The sequence below is a fragment of the Bos javanicus genome, chromosome 2 (genome assembly GCF_032452875.1).
Source record: "Bos javanicus breed banteng chromosome 2, ARS-OSU_banteng_1.0, whole genome shotgun sequence".
NCBI classification, from domain to species: domain Eukaryota; kingdom Metazoa; phylum Chordata; class Mammalia; order Artiodactyla; family Bovidae; genus Bos; species Bos javanicus.
In genome coordinates, this window is record NC_083869.1 from 25,175,101 (window position 1) to 25,193,578 (window position 18,478).

Genomic DNA, 18,478 nt, shown 5'->3' on the forward strand with positions numbered 1-18,478 from the left:
TTTCTTTGCTATAAGATCACTAGGATCCTTTACAGGCCTTTTACTTCTCATTCAGAGATGTTCACTTTGATGACTTGTAGGAAAAAAAATTAGGTTTCCAAATAATGAATGAAATATGTAATTGCACCTAATGAGATCTATCAAGTTCCATGAAGTTACTTCCTCCCAGTTTCTGTAACCTATTTCTGCTAACCTGTTTAGGCTATTGGCATTATTTAGGTACTAGCATAAAGATATCATCTATATTTTGTTTCACAGCTAAAAGGATAGAGGAGGTGGATAATGAACAAGATTTTCTATCTAACACATATAACAGGAAATGTTTCAATTCAAAATAAACCTTCAAAAAAGCTATTTATATTAGTTTAGATTATATGTTTTTTCATGATTTGAATTGAATGGAAAGGAGAAGGGGAAGCAGATATCTTGAAAAGATTGTTTTTATAGTACATATATTCATTCTGTTTATTATAAAATAGATTCAGATGTATCATGTCAGTACATTACATAGCTACTTTCTTACCTACATGGAAATGATCTAAAAATGAGGTAAGTGAGTAAGTTGGATAATAGTAAGTGAAAAGTGAGGCAGTATGTTTCAGGTCATCTAGCACTGTGATAGTAGATTTAGCCCCAGGAAAATTCTAGAAAAGTGGCTTCTTGCCGGCTTGGAAAAGCAATTCAGCAAGCCGTTGAGTCTAGGGGGTCCCAGCTTAAATGGGAGTAAACCATAGAAGGCTACAAAACAAGAAGTAACTGTCCTTCTTATCATTGAAATAAAAATATAATATATTTTCTAAAGATCTACACAGAGATTGTATAGATAAACAACTTTTTAAAAAATCTCTTCTTTCTCATCTTAAGAGAAAAGGGGCTTTCCCCATTCTTGTCTTGTCCCTGTCATCCCCAACCCACTCCCACCTGCATTTCTTAGGAACTGGCTCTGGAATTGCACTATGAGCCAAGATGTACTGATAAGAGAAGCAGTTCCCCACCCCTTGCCTTGACCCACATTGCAGACTTTAAAGGACAGTTGGGAGCAAAGGGTTTGCAAAAGGAGGCTACATTTTGAAGTATTTGACTCTTTGCTTTTCTGTGTTTTCATTTCATGCTTGTCTTGCTAATAATTGCAGAAAGAGATTTTTCTCTGTACATAAACCATTTATCCTAAAAGTGAATATTTTAAGCTTTAGATATGGTTTTAATTGCCAGATCCTAAGGATATAAGCACAGTGTGAAAATAACCTGTAATAAAATAAACAAGGAAAAATAGTTTTATTTTTCATGCACTTATGTTCGTTTGTTTAAATGAGATCTTCTCCTAGTCATGCCACTTTTTTTTTGTCTCTTATTTTCATGGTTACTTTCAGTTTCTCATTACCTACTTCATTACCTGACATACTCTTTCACCCCATTATTCCACTGAACAATGTTTTAATTGGAAGGAACTTAAAGATTATGTGATCCAAACCTTTCATTTTTAAAATAAGAAATGCTCAGGAGCTTTAAGTAGTTTGTATAAAGCAGAGACAGAAAGGACTTACTACACAGGCTGCCATTTACCATTCTCTGCCCAGGGCCGACATTGATAACTGATTTTGTAGATTGTCATTCCCAGCAAGTCTTGAGTCCTTAATAGAGCTCTGTTGGCAGCCAGTGTCAGTCACTTGGCTTGTTATGAGATCTGAAATCTTTGCCATCTCTGTACCATAATCACACGTAAGGCTTTGAACACTTAACCAAAAAACATTAAATCAAGAGCAGTCACAAGAGGTCATGTCTGATTGGGAGCCAGATGGGTAGAATAAACAGTAAAAGAAAGAAAGGCTTCCCAGTATTGAGCTGGGGCTTAGAGTGTGAATAGAATTTAAATAGGCAGAGAGTAAGGAGGAGAGAATTTTTTCAGGGGAAGCCACGTGAGCACAGTCATGGGCGGCTCAGAATGAAGCATGTAACAGTTTGGCTAGCGATGCTTCAGATTAAGAAGCAGTGGGAAAGATGTTGGAAAGATTAATTGAGGCCAGTTGTAGGTGATCTTAAGGATTCAACTAAGAAACTAAGAGAACTAAGATTTTTATCCTATGGATTAATATCATGAAAATTTGCACAAAGGGATGATTTGAGAAAACCATCTTTTTAAGCAGAATAACTCATCAATAATGTACAGGAAGGATTGGCAGGGAAAATAATACAGCTAGTTAGGAAGAAATTTTCTTTCCAGCCAGAGAACGATGGAGTTTGTACTAAGGGAGTACTAATGGAAACAAAAGAGAGAAAATACCAAATATGTAATAACGATAATAAAAAGACATACAATTTGATGATTGAATAGTTGTGAAGAGTATAATGGAAAAAGAGAAAAGTAAAAGAGGTCAAAGATTTTTCTGAGGTGTTACACTTCAGTGAATGATGGTACCTTTGAACTAAATAAAGAAGTCAGGAGGGAAAGCAGCTAGTTTTGGAGAAAAAGATGTCCCTGCTTAGGTATATCTGATTTGGGACAGCTCTGGCATATTTTTTGTCATGCAAGGAAAATGAAACGACTTCGGTTTTTTCTGCCGTGTAACTACCTGAATTTGCTGTAAATATCAGGAATGTCTGTGTGGTTTTGCTGTTCAGTTTTGACATCAAGCTACGTGAAGTTACCACTCTAGTCATCTGGGTGATTTCTTGATATTCTAGACTCTTTGAATCTGATTATTGAGCAAATTGCCGTCCTTTTTTCTTTCTATACAAAATACTTTTGTTTTTGGTGCCCTTATGTTTGTGGCTTAGATTTCTTTGGCCTTCTCAAGCTATGCTTATTTTATCATGAAGAATGTTAAATGTGGCGTAGAAAACAAGACTTCCACAGTCTCCTGCTTTGTCTTCAAAGGATGCAAGGTGTTATAAACCGACTGTCCAAGTTACTGAAACCTGGGGGAATGCTGTTATTTCGGGACTATGGAAGATATGATAAGACTCAGCTTCGTTTTAAAAGAGGTAATGATATATTCAGTTTGGAATTATTTTCATGTGTTTTAAATAATGCTGTGTTTACATTTCATGTCAGTTTTGTTGTAGGTGGTGGTTTTTTTTTAAGGAATACTAAGTTTCTCTTGTCACAATTTTTTTTAGGACATTGTTTATCTGAAAATTTTTATGTTCGAGGAGATGGCACCAGAGCATATTTCTTTACAAAAGGTATGCATATCTATAAGAGGAAATAATTAGCTGTAGAAACTTTTCTTGGGTATAATTTGCAGGGAGAAACTCAAAAGCTCTAAAATGAGGCTTCAGGAGCTGATTAAACATTAGATGTCTTTACACTTTAGTGATTATAACTGTTGTGTGTAAAAGCTTGAAAATGGCCTTTTGCCTTTTAATCTCTTTCCAATTGAAACTGCTTTAAAGAATCACTTGTTTCATTCTCATGCCCAAATGAAGTTTCCGTTTTGGAGGTACCATTAGCCCAGACATAAAAAAATTGATGACATGCCACAGTCAAAAGAGGAAGTTTGATTTTAAGAGTCCATAGAAAATTACTTATCGCTTGTCAATTTCTCATTTTAAAAAAAGCATTTAAAATGAATTCTGCATTCAAGTACTTTCCCCAAACTTACATGAGTACTTTTATAATGTGCCATTTGGGATCTCTGCAGACCAGCAAGAATTTAGACCTAGGGCATGTCTCAAAATATTGAAAGCTGCAACCAGTACTGTTGTGTATCTATTAATACCTGCTGTGTTCAGCTGTTTATACTTGGTGTGTTTGTGTGAAGTAGAGGAAGCCTACTTGGTGTCATAGGTTTCCTTCATCAATTTGTACTAGAAAATGTTTCTTGGTATAAATGAAATTCATATGGTCAGTCATTCCATTAATGTTCCATTGTTCTTGACTGCCCCTCCCCCCGCCCCCAAGTCACATGTCATATATTTGATTGCCATTTTTGTCTCACAGGGGAAGTGCACAATATGTTCTGTAAGGCTGGGTTAGATGAGAAGCAAAATCTGGTTGATCGTCGCTTACAAGTTAATAGGAAAAAAAAAGTGAAAATGCACCGAGTGTGGGTTCAAGGCAAATTCCAGAAGCCATTACACTTGACTCAAAAAAGCTCCAACTTGGTATTTTCAGTCCTTTCTCATGAATGAACTATGTATCATGTTAAGGTAAAACCAGAGGATTACACTATTCAGAGTCTTCAGTAAATCTTTCATTTTTGAAAAGACAGTCAGAAGAAGAGAATTTATGTATCCTGCTGTTTATCGTGGATGGACTGTTTTATGCATTTTAAGCACACAGAAGTGACTTGGAAGAGAGCACAACATTCTGTGTTTTCAAAACTTAATATGCTCAAGCTTGTTTGGATTTATTATGTCTTAACCATTTTGTTTGTTCTCTGAGTTTTAAAAGCATTTAGGTAAATTACTGATATAAGTCAGATGATTCTGAGAAACCAAAGCCTGCCATTTTTTAGAAGTGAAAAAAACCATCTCCTTTATTTATACATTAGTTGAACACAGCTGAACTCTCCTCCATTGTTAACTGATAGCAGAGTCAGCTTGCCTTGTTTCCAAGGAAAGTCACAAGACCAAGGCAAAGGCCTATTTTTTTGTTTTGTTATTGTCTGTTGTCCATCCCCAAACCTTTTTTTTTTAAATTTAGAGACTAATGTCTGAAACAGAATTTTAATTTATCTTTCCTTTCCTAAAATAGGGGAAGTATGACTAATGCTAACATTATTTTCAGGCTATTCTTTGGTGTACAAGTTGAAAGCCTTCTTTAAAAAGACTATTTACCCAGGAAAATTCTTAAATTGTAGCAATTAAAAATTTTTTACTATTTGCTGGTGGTCCAGTAGTTAAGAATCTGCCTGCCAGTGCAGGGGACGTGAGTTCAATCCCTGATCCAGGACTTAAGATCCCATATGACATGGGGCAACTAGACCTGCCCACCCTCGTGCTCCACAAGAAGAAGCAGTCACCGCAATGAGAAGCTCGGGCACCGCAACTAGAGAGCAGCCCCAGCTCAGTGCAACTAGAGAAGGCCTTCGCACAGCAATGAAGTGCCCGTGTGCTGCATCAAAGACCCAGTGCGTCCAAAAAAATGAAAATGGTATTTACCACTTTGCCTCAAAAAAGATATAAATTGGCTTGCAAATTGCATTTAGTAAAAATGGAGTTTCTAAGACTGGGCTTTCATTTGTTACAAAATGTATACTGAGTACTTACTTTGTGTTGAATTATATGGAATAATACAATAAATAAATAAAGTCCCAGCCCTGTGTTTTGAGAGCGTAAGTAGGTTCTAGCTGGCAAAGCAAAATGTGTGCATCCCAAGCCTCTAAATCATGAGCAAGATAATATATGAGCAAGTACTCCTGGTAGCTCAGTGGTTAAAGCGTCTGCCTGCAGTGCTGGAGACCTGGGGGGTTCGATCCCTGGGTTGGGAAGATCCCCTGGAGAAGGAAATGGCAACCCACTCCAGTATTCTTGCCTGGAGAATCCCGTGGACGGAGCAGCCTGGTGGGCTATAGTCCACGAGGTTGCAAAGAGTCGGACATGACTGAGCGACTTCACTTTCTTTCTTTTCTACTCAAATAGGGAGCTTTTCAGCTAACAGACTTTGATTATGAGCCACAGAAATCTCAAAGACATGGACAATCTCTTGAAAGGACCTAGAATGATCATTCCAACTAGTTTTCCTTTTTGAACTCACTTAAAATTCAGCTTCCTGGCAGGATGTGATTAATCCAAGCTGGGTCATGGATTCTTTTATTGACAGACTGAGTCAGGGCAGGTTATTTGATGGTTCCACCAGACCATAGTGAATGGAGGAAAGTTCCTCAAAGGAAAATGAGGACACTGATCAAAAAAAGAGGGGAGGGATGCTGCCCAGTCAGACATAGCGTGGTGTAGTAATAATGTTCTGAAGAGAGAGAAAGATTAGCTGTGGGATGGAAGGAAAGAATTAGGGCTGTGGGAGGAGGTAGGTCTCAGACTAGTTCTAGAACGTACGCTCTCAGAAGATGGTGAGAAGACGAGTATGTTTGATAGGGCTGTTCATGGTTCAAAATAGTGGAGAAAAGATGGGGAGGGCATCAGCTTGTAGACAGCCTTAAATAAGAGGGTGCGTTGGGTTCTCACCTCTGGACTGGAGCCATTCAAGATTGGTTTGTTTCTGTTTTATCCTAGCCACAGCGTGCTTTAAATATATTTATAGAGAGATTGATCAAGGAGTCGTCAATAGAATGGAATGCAGTGAGGTCAGAGATGGGGGCAAGGAAAATCCCGAAAGGTATCTGCATACATTTGCCTTGGTAGCAAATCCTCAGAAGTACAATATCAAGGTTTCCATTTAAACATGCAGTAAATGTAAAAGTCAAAATTTGCCTGAGACTCTTAACTCAGTTGTTTTTCCTAATTAAAGTGTGTATTTTAAAGCCAAACTAGTATTGAAAGTATTACATACAAGGGCACTTAGATAAGTTAATGTTACTATGGGAACCCCCCCCCCCCCCGCAAATCTTCTTGTGTCTCAAATTTAAAAATCATGGCCCAAGGTGGTTTTAAAAACAACAGAAGGTAAAATTATTCCCACATTCTCACACATGTAAATTGTACTGTCTCTCTCAGTCCTAAATAGCAGATTCAAGCCAGCTTCTTGACTGGCACAGTAAAATTCTGCTTCGTGTCTTTCTATAATGTATTACAGCATGTAGTTAACCTTTAGAAACTTCAAAAATACATCAAACCAAATTTGGACTGTGAGACACAAACTGGGCTCTTTTGGGCTCTGTCTAGCATAGACCTCCTATTCCACATGGCTGCTCATCGGGCCATTTCTATCAGTGTCTTCTGCTTTCTCTCCTTTAGCCTACCTGAATCAACCCCCTATCTAGAATTTGCTACCAGACAAAATATAGATTTTTGGCAGAGGAAAAAAAAAAAAAGAGAAAGACCTGATTTGGGATATTGCCTATAGATATTAAGAAATCATGAAATGTTACAAATGTATCTGCTTGGGTATTAGTTTAAAAATAATTGATAGCTGCATGAAATTCTCATTTTTCCTCATCTATAGCGGTAGGACTAGTTAGGCAGAGTTTGATATTTAAAAATTCATCTGCTGAGGGAGCTGAATTTCAAAAGGACCATTTTCTTTCTAACAAAAAGATGTATTCATTCATTTTATAATACAGAAATAATGAAATATGCTATATTAAAAATGCACCCTCTATTTTCCTCCATTTCTAAAAATTCACTTTTGAGCATTTTCCAAATGTAAAAATTCTCACGCACATGAAGTACTGTTTCAGAAGGTTGTGAGAAAGCCAAGGTAACAGTTTCTATTATTAAAACTTTTGCATTTCAGTATGACACATTTGTAGTATTGAAACACCCATTTAACGCTGACTTCTGAGAACTTATTTGTTTTGCTTGTCTCAGTTCCATATGCTTTGTCTCTAAATTATGAACACATCGAGGTTTCTACCATTGTGCAGTCTATATCATTGCTATACTCATTTGTACGTGAAAATTATTCACCCATGTGTGAAGAGCTGCCCTCCTGGACATCCGAAGCATTTAGACCATTAAATTTCAGGTAACTTAAATTCTTGCCCCCAAACTCCTATGCTGTGTTCTTCTGGTTTTCTAACTCATCAAAGCCAAGTTCTGAAGCCAGAATATATCATGCACTGTTACTTCCAGTTGGTGTTAATGCTTATTATGCTTCTCACAAGTGCAGATAACTTCACATTTGCATCATTAATAGACTTCTTTCAGAGCCTCTGTTCCTTCTGCTTCCTGCCTCTATTAGTCATCAATAGACATGTTGGCGTGGTTATTCACCTCCCCGCTTGTGAAAGTGCACTGTAAAATGTAAAGTACTGAATATGTGTGAGATGTTGTTACTAATAACAGCAGCTACAGTCTACAAGGCAGCATACAGAGTACTCCAGCAACAGAAACGTTTTCATTGGGTTTATGAGACCTTGTGAGAAAGACGGTAAAATATGTGGAAAAGTATTGCCTGTCAGACAGGAAACATGGGTCATGGTTCCTATTGAACCATTTAGCTGCTCTTAATTTAGTTCTGAGTGCTAAGTCTTTTATATACTACACTTTTATATACCACATTATTCCTTCATTTAAACCTCAAACTCCTACAAATTAGTTTTTATTGTAACCATTTAACAGATAAGACTAGAACTCTGAGGTATTGGGTAGTTTGCCTAGGATATCACCACGAGTCAGTGGCAGAAACACAGTGTGGACACAGAACTGTCTTGATTCTAAAAACTCTGCCTCTCACCAGTCCACTTTTAATTGATAGGCTACAATGCTGCTCGGGAAAGCTGCTGGAGAAGAAAAAGAGCTCCTGAATCAAGCAAAGAATTACTGCAGTGGGTGGGAGTGTGGATCAGACGATCTTCAAGGAGACAGCTCCTTCTAGATCCAGTGTCTATGAAATAAGTAGGCAGCACTTATCCACATTACACACTGGGAAGGAAGGGGAGGAAAGGAAGGGAGAGGAATGACAAAGCAGAAGCTTGCAGTCAGCTCTTTTCAGCATTCTGCATATGTTTACTTCTGCTCTGGCCCCACCCCCTTGGGGCTTCAGACTTCTATTTGGCTCCCCTCCAAACAAGCAGAGCACCCATCACTTGCATACTCCTCACTTAAAAAAAAAAAAAAAATCAGTCTGTACTGCAAGTGGAAGGAAAAACTCTTAAAGTGTCCTCAAGGGCTCAGCTCCAGCATAATCTAAAATATGTGATCAGAAAGTGTCAATAATAAAATATGAGTGAAAACATCTTTATTTAAAACATTGTATGTACATGAATGCCACATTAATGCCAATTCAAGCATGAAATGTTGAGCATTTCTTGGAATATGGTTTGAGATTTGAGAGGCACAAAGGTACCTGCAAGATGGCTTTGGTGTAGTTATAAATATAAATAGAAATAAAATAACAGTTGCATCTTCATTTATAATGAATATATACTGTGGCCTCAAAGCTGCAGAGGAGAGTGGATGCCAAAATCTGTCTTTCATTAACATATGCCTTAAATGACAGGGAAGAGGTGTTAAGACAAAATTACATTTTCCTCTGCGTATGAATCAGCAACATGCAGTAACAAGCAAGTAATAATAGTTCTGCTTGTGAGTGCCTGCAGAGGGTAAGAAAAACAGCATCAAATTGAAAGTGCAAGTTCATTTGCGAGAGGGCCCAGGTGGCGGCAGAGCATGGCTCCCTTGAGCACCATTCTGAAGTGTCTCAGGGCACAGTGACCCTGACTCTGGCAAGCCAGGTTGGCATGAGCTGCATGGGGCACATTAAAACCTCCAGATGGCTCAAAGCAGCCCACCCTCAGCTGCTCCCAGAGCTCGTCAAAAGCACACTACAAGGCACCACCACTAGCCAAGGGTTTAAAACAGGTGCTTTGGATTCTACAGTGCATGTGGTTTCACAACCACTTAACCTTCAGTCAGGAAGAGCTAGAGGCAGGTGAAGAGATAAATAATGTTAACATTACATAGGGAGCAAAAAAGGATATTTAAGAGCACATAGATGTCAAATCGGAGAAGGCAATGGCAACCCACTCCAATACTCTTGCCTGGAAAATCCCATGGGCAGAGGAGCCTGGTGGGCTGCAGTCCATGGGGTCTCGAAGAGTCGGACACGACTGAGCGACTTCACTTTCGCTTTCCACTTTCATGCATTGGAGGAGGAAATGGCAACCCACTCCAGTGTTCTTGCCTGGAGAATCCCAGGGACAGGGGGGCCTGGTGGGCTGCCATCTATGGGGTCACACAGAGTCGGACATGACTGAAGCGACTTAACAGCAGCAGCAGCAGATGTCAAATAGTCACACATAGTGTTTGGTTAGCAGTGTCCTTGGTGTCCCTGTAATTTATGTCCTTATCTTTGATTTTCTTTCAGCAGATAGGCACTAAGTAGAGCCTGGACTCCAGAAAATACATGCTTTTCTATCAGGTGTTACCTGCCAAATTAGGTGAGCTATTGATTGCCTCCTACAAAAGGCCGGAACATCTCTCCTACTTGGGCCTACTCAAGAAAACTGTTATCCTTAACACAGATTCTTTGGCAGTGTTTTCAACCCATTGCTCCTTTACATGAGACTTCTAGTTCTTTGCAGGAAAAGCAGAAGTTAATTTTTTTTTTTCTTACATAATCTTTAGATATCAATTGTTGGTTGGTTCAGAACATTTTGGGGAAGGACAATCACCCCTTTCAAGTCTTTTAAGACTTTATCATTGGTAAAAAGCTCTAAAACTGTAACTTCCTGACATTAATGAGATGTTGTTGAGTCTCTTGCATTAGTTTGTTGCTCAGTCGCTCAGCCGTGTTTTGTTTTGTTTTGTTTTGTTTTAATGCTGTGTACTTAACAAAAGCAGCTATGGTTGCTGCCCCATTTCTCTCACCTCCAGCCTCTTGAGAGAAACTTGTCTTTCTCCTGAGTCTGTCCTGCTGAACAGAACGTAATAGCTCTCCATACATCTTTAGTTATGCCCCCCTCCTTTAGGTGAGCTGAGACAGCGTCCCAGTAAGCAGCATTGGAACTTGCACTGAAAATTGCCTGAAAGAGAATGGCTGAAATTGCCAGCGTCACATGCCGCATTGAAGCAAGGAAATTTCTGCCTCCGAGGATAATAGCTTTTCTCCTTGCTCATACATCTTCCTTCACAGCCCTCATTTATTTTAATGTATATATTCCACTTTGACTCTCTGGAAGATATTTTTTAAAGGTTTTTAAAAAATCCAAATGAAAGATGAAATTCAGGATCCAGAAAGGCATCTATTCTATTTATCCTGTCTTGAATGTATTCTTAATCAACCAGTCTTTCTGAGCGTCTCTTCATTTGCTGCTTTGTTTCGTAATAGAACACTTGGGCTCTGGAGATTAGTGAGACAAAGCTTCATTATAACCATCCTTGTTTTACTCCCATGTCTTACAGGCTTTCTCTTCCTCACTCACTCTCCAGGTGCTTCTTTCTCTTGCCAAATAGTGCAAGGAAATACTTATGCAGATCTTTTGTTTACTTTAGAAAAAAAACACTGATCCAGGCTTTCCCATTTGGGGGAGTGCTGCTCATTTCCTGACTGGCCTTTAAAGTTTGGCTCAGTAGCAACCTGGGGATTTGTTTTCTACCCAGAGTGAAAGGAGCTTGGTGCCCAATGGCCCCATGCTGGAATGAGAATTAAAATTCTACTCATTCCGTGGATAAGCAAGCTGATGCTTTCCTCATAGATTTTTTTTTTCCCCCATTCCTCAAAGTTTTGATGTTTATTCATTTAGCTTTGGCTTTTGAGAGACATTTTAATAGGATTGTTTCTCCTCCAAGTGCATTCAGAAGCTGATCATGGGTACAAGGAAACTCTCAAGAAGAATTCCCTGTTTGCTGTTTTTTACCTACAATGAAAATGATACACAACACGTGCAGTGTTCACCCCTACTGCATGCAGCTCCATACCCAACTGCCTGGCCTGGGAAAGAAGAAGCTGTGACACCCAAAGAATCGCTTGAGCCACCTCCCTTTCTAAGTCCGCAAGACTGCGGAGTCAACAAAGCTTTGGTTATCACCCAGTTGCATTTTCTTATTTCATGTAAGCTTTGTAAATCTTGTGCTTTCTTCTCCTGGCACATTTACATTAAGTTTGATTCTAGTTGTCCATCTTTATCTATACTAGAGTTACGGTTATATATAAGTTACTCTTCATTCATTCTACCATGGGGAATTTATCCATAGTTTGTTATGAGGTGTCAGTAACTTTCTAAACCTGGAGACTATACTTTAAATATACTGATGGATTTTTAAATTAAAAGATGTTTAAACTAGAATAGTTGAATGATAAAAATAGAAAACCTTGACTGATAAAGGTCTTCACTACATTGGGGGGGTGTTGTCTTTAAGGACTTAATCTATAATAGAAAATAATATGGCAAATAAAATACCATATGGGGAGGGAGTTACAGACAAAGTTATTGGCATAGACAAGGTACAGTTAAGGAAGCATACCATGTCAGTATGGTGACAAGGAATCCAGGGTCAGGCACATAGAGACAGTCACCACCATGGAAGGCTACCAGTAGAAGCAGCTGGCACTCTGGCCTAGAGAAAGTAGGCAGTGTTCACAGGCAGAGTGGCCAAATACTGTTCCAGTGACCCAAAGAAAAATGCAAGGTCAGGGAAGATGGTGGCAAGAGTGACTTGTAATTGAAATTCAGAGAACTAGACTGCAAGCTTAAATGCCTCCTAACCTGGCCCAGGAAGAACCAAAGGCTTCAGAGGCCATGAGCTGTTTTTTTGTTTACCTGAATCATATCACAGAAATGGCCATTAAGACATTTTGTTCTTAATACGTTTTAGAAGAGCAAAGACCTGCTTTTATCTAATTCTTACTTTTGATTTCAGAGCCTTGTGTTTGTTTTCACAAAGTATGAGTTTATTGATATCCATAAATCTGGAAAGATGGGGTGCAGCTTTAGGATAAACACACCCAGAAAGGTGCAGGCAGAAGGGGACGTTGGCCAAGCCAGCAGATTGTCCTCATTTACCAGTGTAACAGAGAAAAGTCTAGCTCCTACTTTGCAGAAGGGAACATATTAGGTATCAGTATAATAGAGTCACCAAATGATTAAGATGTGCTGGCCTTCTACAAGGAAATGAGGGCAAGTAAATACAGGCCAGAAGAGCCTGTGATACAATACCACAATATGTAGTCATCCCCATCTGGTGAAGTTCAAGAGGCCCCCAGAGTATCCCTGTGTTGCTTGCCCACATTTTAAACCAACTGAGAAAGACCAAGGTGCCAAAAGATGAAAATTAAAACGTGAAGCTGATATTGGAGAGAATGGCTCAGGGTGCGTGGAAACAGTTGTCCCCCTAGTACTGAACCCCAGAATCAAAACCTGCAGCTGGACAGCTGGGCCAGGAGAATCTACCCATGAGTGAATGCCCCCAACCTTTTACAGAGTACCTGGCTTCCAAGAGACAGTGAAAAAGGACTAGGTTAAACATGCCTAATTCACTTCCCAGATTCACTTTTCATCTAAGTCATTTCACCTCTCCCAGGAATGAGGAAGACAGGACTCAAGAGACCATTTGCTGTCCCTCCACATGGCAAGAAACAACAGGAGTGGAAATTACCCCAACGTCTTATGAGTACTGGGTTAAAACATACCCCACATCTGCTGAGACTAGAACAGTGTGGAATGGACTCTACTTTGCCATTTTGTCACTTGCTGAATCATCTGCTCAGCATTTACCTGTAAGCCTGCGGCAGCTTACCTGGTCTGTAAGCATCTGCCTTAGTGATGGGTAGAATCTGCACAGTATGCTTTGAACTGCAAACAAAATGAATTTCCAAAGTTAAAACCAGTGACTTATTCTGGGAACCCCACTACACTTAAATCTTTACTAGACGTCACTAAATAAATGGCCAGGAGGTCTTGCAACTCTGCCTAGCAGCACTTCTACACTGACTCACTGTCCACCAGCACTTCTCAAACTATTCGAAGTGAAGAACCACTGGTTGCTTTTTTTTTTTAATCAATTTCCACATGTCCCAGATCAATAGTTTCATAAAACACAATAATGGTAAATTAATAGGAAAAAAAAAATTACTCCAGTTCCTGGCATTGTTTCCCGGTTCCTGCCCTCTCCCCACAATCTCCTTGTTACTGCCCATTCAGTCAGTGTGTGGGGCTTCCCTGCTTAGTGGTGAAGAATCCACCTGCCAATGTAGGAAAGGAGAGTTCAATCTCTGGGTCAGGAAGATCCCCTGGAGAAGGAAGTAGCCGCCCACTCCAGTATTTTTGCCTGGGAAGTCCCATGGACAGAGGAGCCTGGCGGGCTGCACTCCATAGGCTCTCAAAGAGTTGGACATGACTCAGCGACTGAACAGCCAAGAACAACTACAGCCGATGTGTACCAGTTACATGTCAGGCATTCCCCTTGGTATGGGGAACGAAGGGGTGAACGGGAAAAGGTAAAGTTAGGAAAGCCCAAGATTTTCATTAGACACCATATACAAATTTACTCAGTCTCTCTGCCGACCCCATCAGGAACCGGGAATGAAACACCAGCACCCGGACACAACCTTCCCCGCCCTTGACCTGCCCTGCTGTAAACCATAGGAAGAGGACTTCCCTGGAGGCCCAGCGGTTAAGACTCCACGCTTCCTCTGCAGGGGGCGCAGGTTCAGTCCCTAGTCAGGGAACTAAGATCCCACAAGCCGTGTGGCACGGCCAAAAAAATAAATAATAAGCCACAGGGGGACTAAAAACCTATGTCTGACTTTGCCTCCTGAGCCCTGTAGTCTCTCTTTACTTCAGAGTGTGCTGTGCCAGGACCTAGGCTCCTACCCCTAGAAATGTTTGGTCCAATGCTCAGTGATTTTTGCTGCTGTCCTCATCAAGTTGTCTGTGTGAAGTAAACAAAACCACCCCTCACCACCCTGCTGTCACCAGGGTTTTTTTTGTTTTTTATTTATTTATTTATTCTTTATTGAAGGATAATTGCTTTACAGAATTTTGCTGTTTTCTGTCAAACCTCAACATGAAACAGCCTTAGCTATACATATATCTCCTCCCTTTTGAACCTCCCTCCCATCTCCCTCCTCATCCCACCCCTCTAGGTTGATACAGAGCCCCTGTTTGAGTTTCCTGAGCCATACAGCAAATTCCTATTGACTATCTATTTTACATATGGTTTTTATTGGTTCACTTTTTAAATTTTTGACTTTTTTGTGAATATGTGAATCGGTGCAAAGTAGTCTCTATGCTGATGTAAAATGGAAAGAGAGATGATTCAGTTCTTTTGTTGAAATCAAAACCTGTGATATTTCCCCCCCACTCAATAGTATTTAAATGCTGGGTTGATGCCAAACTCAAAGAACATGGAGAACTTGGGGGAAGGCCAGTGACAGATAAAATATTATTAATAGTTTTTTAATAGGAGCCATGATTAGAGAGGCTGAAGAAAATGTGTTTATTAACCCTGGAAGAATATCACATTAGAAGATGAGAATGCTAGCTCCCAGGTAGAAACAGAAAGAGAGTCCTCAGAGAAGAAATATGGGACCTGTTTAGATATAAATCCTAGCTGTGCTCCTGCTGGTTGTGTAACCTTAAACAAGATACTTAACAACTCTGAGCCTCAGTAATTGGAGATCATATTGCATACCCGAAGATTGTTGCAAGGACTAAATATAATGCACATCAAGTCAAAGGCATGATGCCTGGAGATAATTGGTCCTTCAGTTCAGTCGCTCAGTCATGTCTGACTCTGCGACCCCATGAATTGTAGCACACCAGGCCTCCCTGTCCATCACCAACTCCCGGAGTTCACTCAGACTCATGTCCATCGAGTCAGTGATGCCATCCAGCCATCTCATCCTCTGTCATCCCCTTCTCCTCCTGCCCCCAACCCCTCCCAGCATCAGAGTCTTTTCCAATGAGTCAGCTCTTCGTATGAGGTGGCCAAAGTATTGGAGTTTCAGCTTCAACATCAGTCCTTCCAGTGAACACCCAGGACTGATCTCCTTTAGGATGGACTGGTTGGATCTCCTTGCAGTCCAAGGGACTCTCAAGAGTCTTCTCCAACACCACAGTTCAAAAGCATCAATTCTTCAGCACTCAACTTTCTTCTCAGTCCAACTCTCACATCCATACGTGACCACTGGAAAAACCATAGCCTTGACTAGACAAACCTTTGTTGGCAAAGTAATATCTCTGCTTTTGAATATGCTATCTAGGTTGGACATAACTTTCCTTCCAAGGAGTAAGCGTCTTTTAATTTCATGGCTGCAATCACCATCTGCAGTGATTTTGGAGCCCCAAAATATAAAGTCTGACACTGTTTCCCCATCTATTTCCCATGAAGTGATGGAACCAGATGCCATGATCTTCATTTTCTGAATATTGAGCTTTAAGCCAACTTTTTCACTCTCCTCTTTCACTTTCATCAAGAGGCTTTTTAGTTCCTCTTCACTTTCTGCCATAAGGATGGTGTCATCTGCATATCTGAGGTTATTGATATTTCTCCTGGCAGTCTTGATTCCAGCTTGTGCTTCTTCCAGCCCAGTGTTTCTCATGATGTACTCTGCAAGTTAAATAAGCAGGGTGACCATATACAGCCTTGACATACTCCTTTTCCTATTTGGAACCAGTCTATTGTTCCATGTCCAATTCTAACTGTTGCTTCCTGACCTGCATATAGGTTATCAAGAGGCAGTTCAGGTTGGTTCTTAATAAGTGGTAATTAATAGATTTTTTAAAAACAAAGGATGGTGATCAAATCTTTATCTTTTTGAAAGGAGGAAAAATGTACTCTTCCTGTAATATAAGTATTGTAAATTAGGCATAAGAAACTTTTCCTAACTATAAAGAGTTGAGTTTTCTTACTTCAAATTATTGCTGTCTCCTTGGCTTACATTCAGTTCATTTCAAGCTTGTATTAAGCATCTGTCCACCATGTGCCAGAAACTGCTGGACACAGCATACTGGAATGAATAAGACTTGGCCCTTGCTCTTTAGATGCCCACAAATTAGGATGGGTGCCCATCTGTTTGAGATGTGGTATCTCCTACTTAAAGTCTCTTGGCTTTAGCTGGCCACTACCATTTGACCACCATAGTCTACCCAACCCAAAAAATATCAATTAGCATCCTAATTTTTCAGATGCTTTTCAAAGCCCTCCATGAATAAATCTAGTCATGTGCTACCCAGCAAGAACCAAACAGCATGTAAACCAAGTCCTCAAGATGTAGCCCCTGTGTCACATACCCTCTGGTGTCCAAGTCCTTTAAAACAAACATTTTTAAAATATTTATTTATTTATTTGGCTGAGTCAGGTCTCCCATTGCAGCTCGTGGGATTTTCGATCTTCATTGCAGCATACAGGATCTTTTAACTGCAGCATGTGGGATCTAGTTCCCTGACCATGGATTGAACCCAGGCTCCATGCATTAGGAGAGTGGAGTCTTAGCAACTGGATCTCTAGAGAAGTTCCAAGCCGCTTTTAATAATGCTACCTCTGAAAGCCTTCCTCAGCGATCAATGCAAAGAAATAGAGGAAAACAACAGAATGGGGAAGACTAGAGATCTCGTCAAGAAAATTAGAGATACCAAGGGAACATTTCATGCAAAGATGGGCTCGATAAAGGACAGAAATGGTATGGACCTAACAGAAGCAGAGATATCAAGAAGAGGTGGCAAGAATACACAGAAGAACTGTACAAAAAAATTCTTCACATCCCAGATAATCACGATGGTGTAATCACTGACCTAGAGCCAGACATCCTGGAATGTGAAGTCAAGTGAGCCTTAGAAAGCATCACTATGAACAAAGCTAGTGGAGGTGATGGAATTCCAGTTGAGCTATTTCAAATCCTGAAAGATGATGCTCTGAAAGTGCTGCACTCAATATGCCAGCAAATTTGGAAAACTCAGCAGTGGCCACAGGACTGGAAAAGGTCAGTTTTCATTCCAATCCCAAAGAAAGGCAATGCCAAAGAATGCTCAAACTACGGCACAATTGCACTCATCTCACATGCTAGTAAAGTAATGCTCAAAATTCTCCAAGCCAGGCTTCAGCAATATGTGAACCATGAACTTCCTGATGTTCAAGCTGGTTTTAGAAAAGGCAGAGGAACCAGAGATCAAATTGCCAACATCCACTAGATCATGGAAAAAGCAAGAGAGTTTCAGAAAAATATCTATTTCTGCTTTATTGACTATGCCAAAGCTTTTGACTGTGTGGATCACAATCAACTGTGGGAAATTCTGAAAGAGATGGGAATACCAGACCACCTGACCTGCCTCTTAAGGAATCTGTATGCAGATCAGGAAGCAACAGTTAGAACTGGACATGGAACAACAGACTGGTTCCAAATAGGAAAAGGAGTATGTCAAGGCTGTATATGGTCCCCATGCTTATTTAACTTATATGCAGAGGACATCATGAGAAATGCTGGACTGGAAGAAACACAAGCTGGAATCAAGATTGCCAAGAAAAATATCAATAACTTCAGATATGCAGATGACACCACCCTTATGGCAGAAAGTGAAGAGGAACTAAAAAGCTTCTTGATGAAATTGAAAGAGGAGAGTGAAAAAGTTGGCTTAAAGCTCAACATTCAGAAAACGAAGATCATGGCATCCGGTCCCATCACTTCATGGGAAATAAATGGGGAAACAGTGGAAACAGTGTCAGACTTTATTTTTTGGGGCTCCAAAATCACTGCAGATGGTGACTGCAGCCATGAAATTAAAAGACGCTTACTCCTTGGAAGGAAAGTTATGTCCATCCTAGATAGCATATTCAAAAGCAGAGATATTACTTTGCCAACAAAGGTCCATCTAGGCAAGGCTATGGTTTTTCCTGTGGTCATGTATGGATGTGAGAGTTGGACTGTGAAGAAAGCTGAGCACTGAAGAATTGATGCTTTTGAACTTTGGTGTTGGAG

At 40.0% G+C, this 18,478-nt stretch overlaps 1 protein-coding gene across 3 annotated transcripts in view; it reads left to right on the forward strand.

The window, feature by feature from the left end:
- The window catches only part of METTL8 (methyltransferase 8, tRNA N3-cytidine), a 70,354-nt gene extending 65,096 nt beyond the window's left edge, over nucleotides 1-5,258 (forward strand). For all 3 annotated transcript variants that reach the window (XM_061435495.1, XM_061435496.1, XM_061435494.1), the window contains 3 exons: nucleotides 2,876-2,982; nucleotides 3,118-3,183; nucleotides 3,941-5,258. In XM_061435495.1, coding sequence (XP_061291479.1) covers nucleotides 2,876-2,982; nucleotides 3,118-3,183; nucleotides 3,941-4,131 — 364 coding nt within the window. In that variant the 3' untranslated portion in view covers nucleotides 4,132-5,258. The remainder of the gene's footprint in view (nucleotides 1-2,875; nucleotides 2,983-3,117; nucleotides 3,184-3,940) is intronic.
- The last annotated feature ends 13,220 nt before the right edge of the window (nucleotides 5,259-18,478 follow it).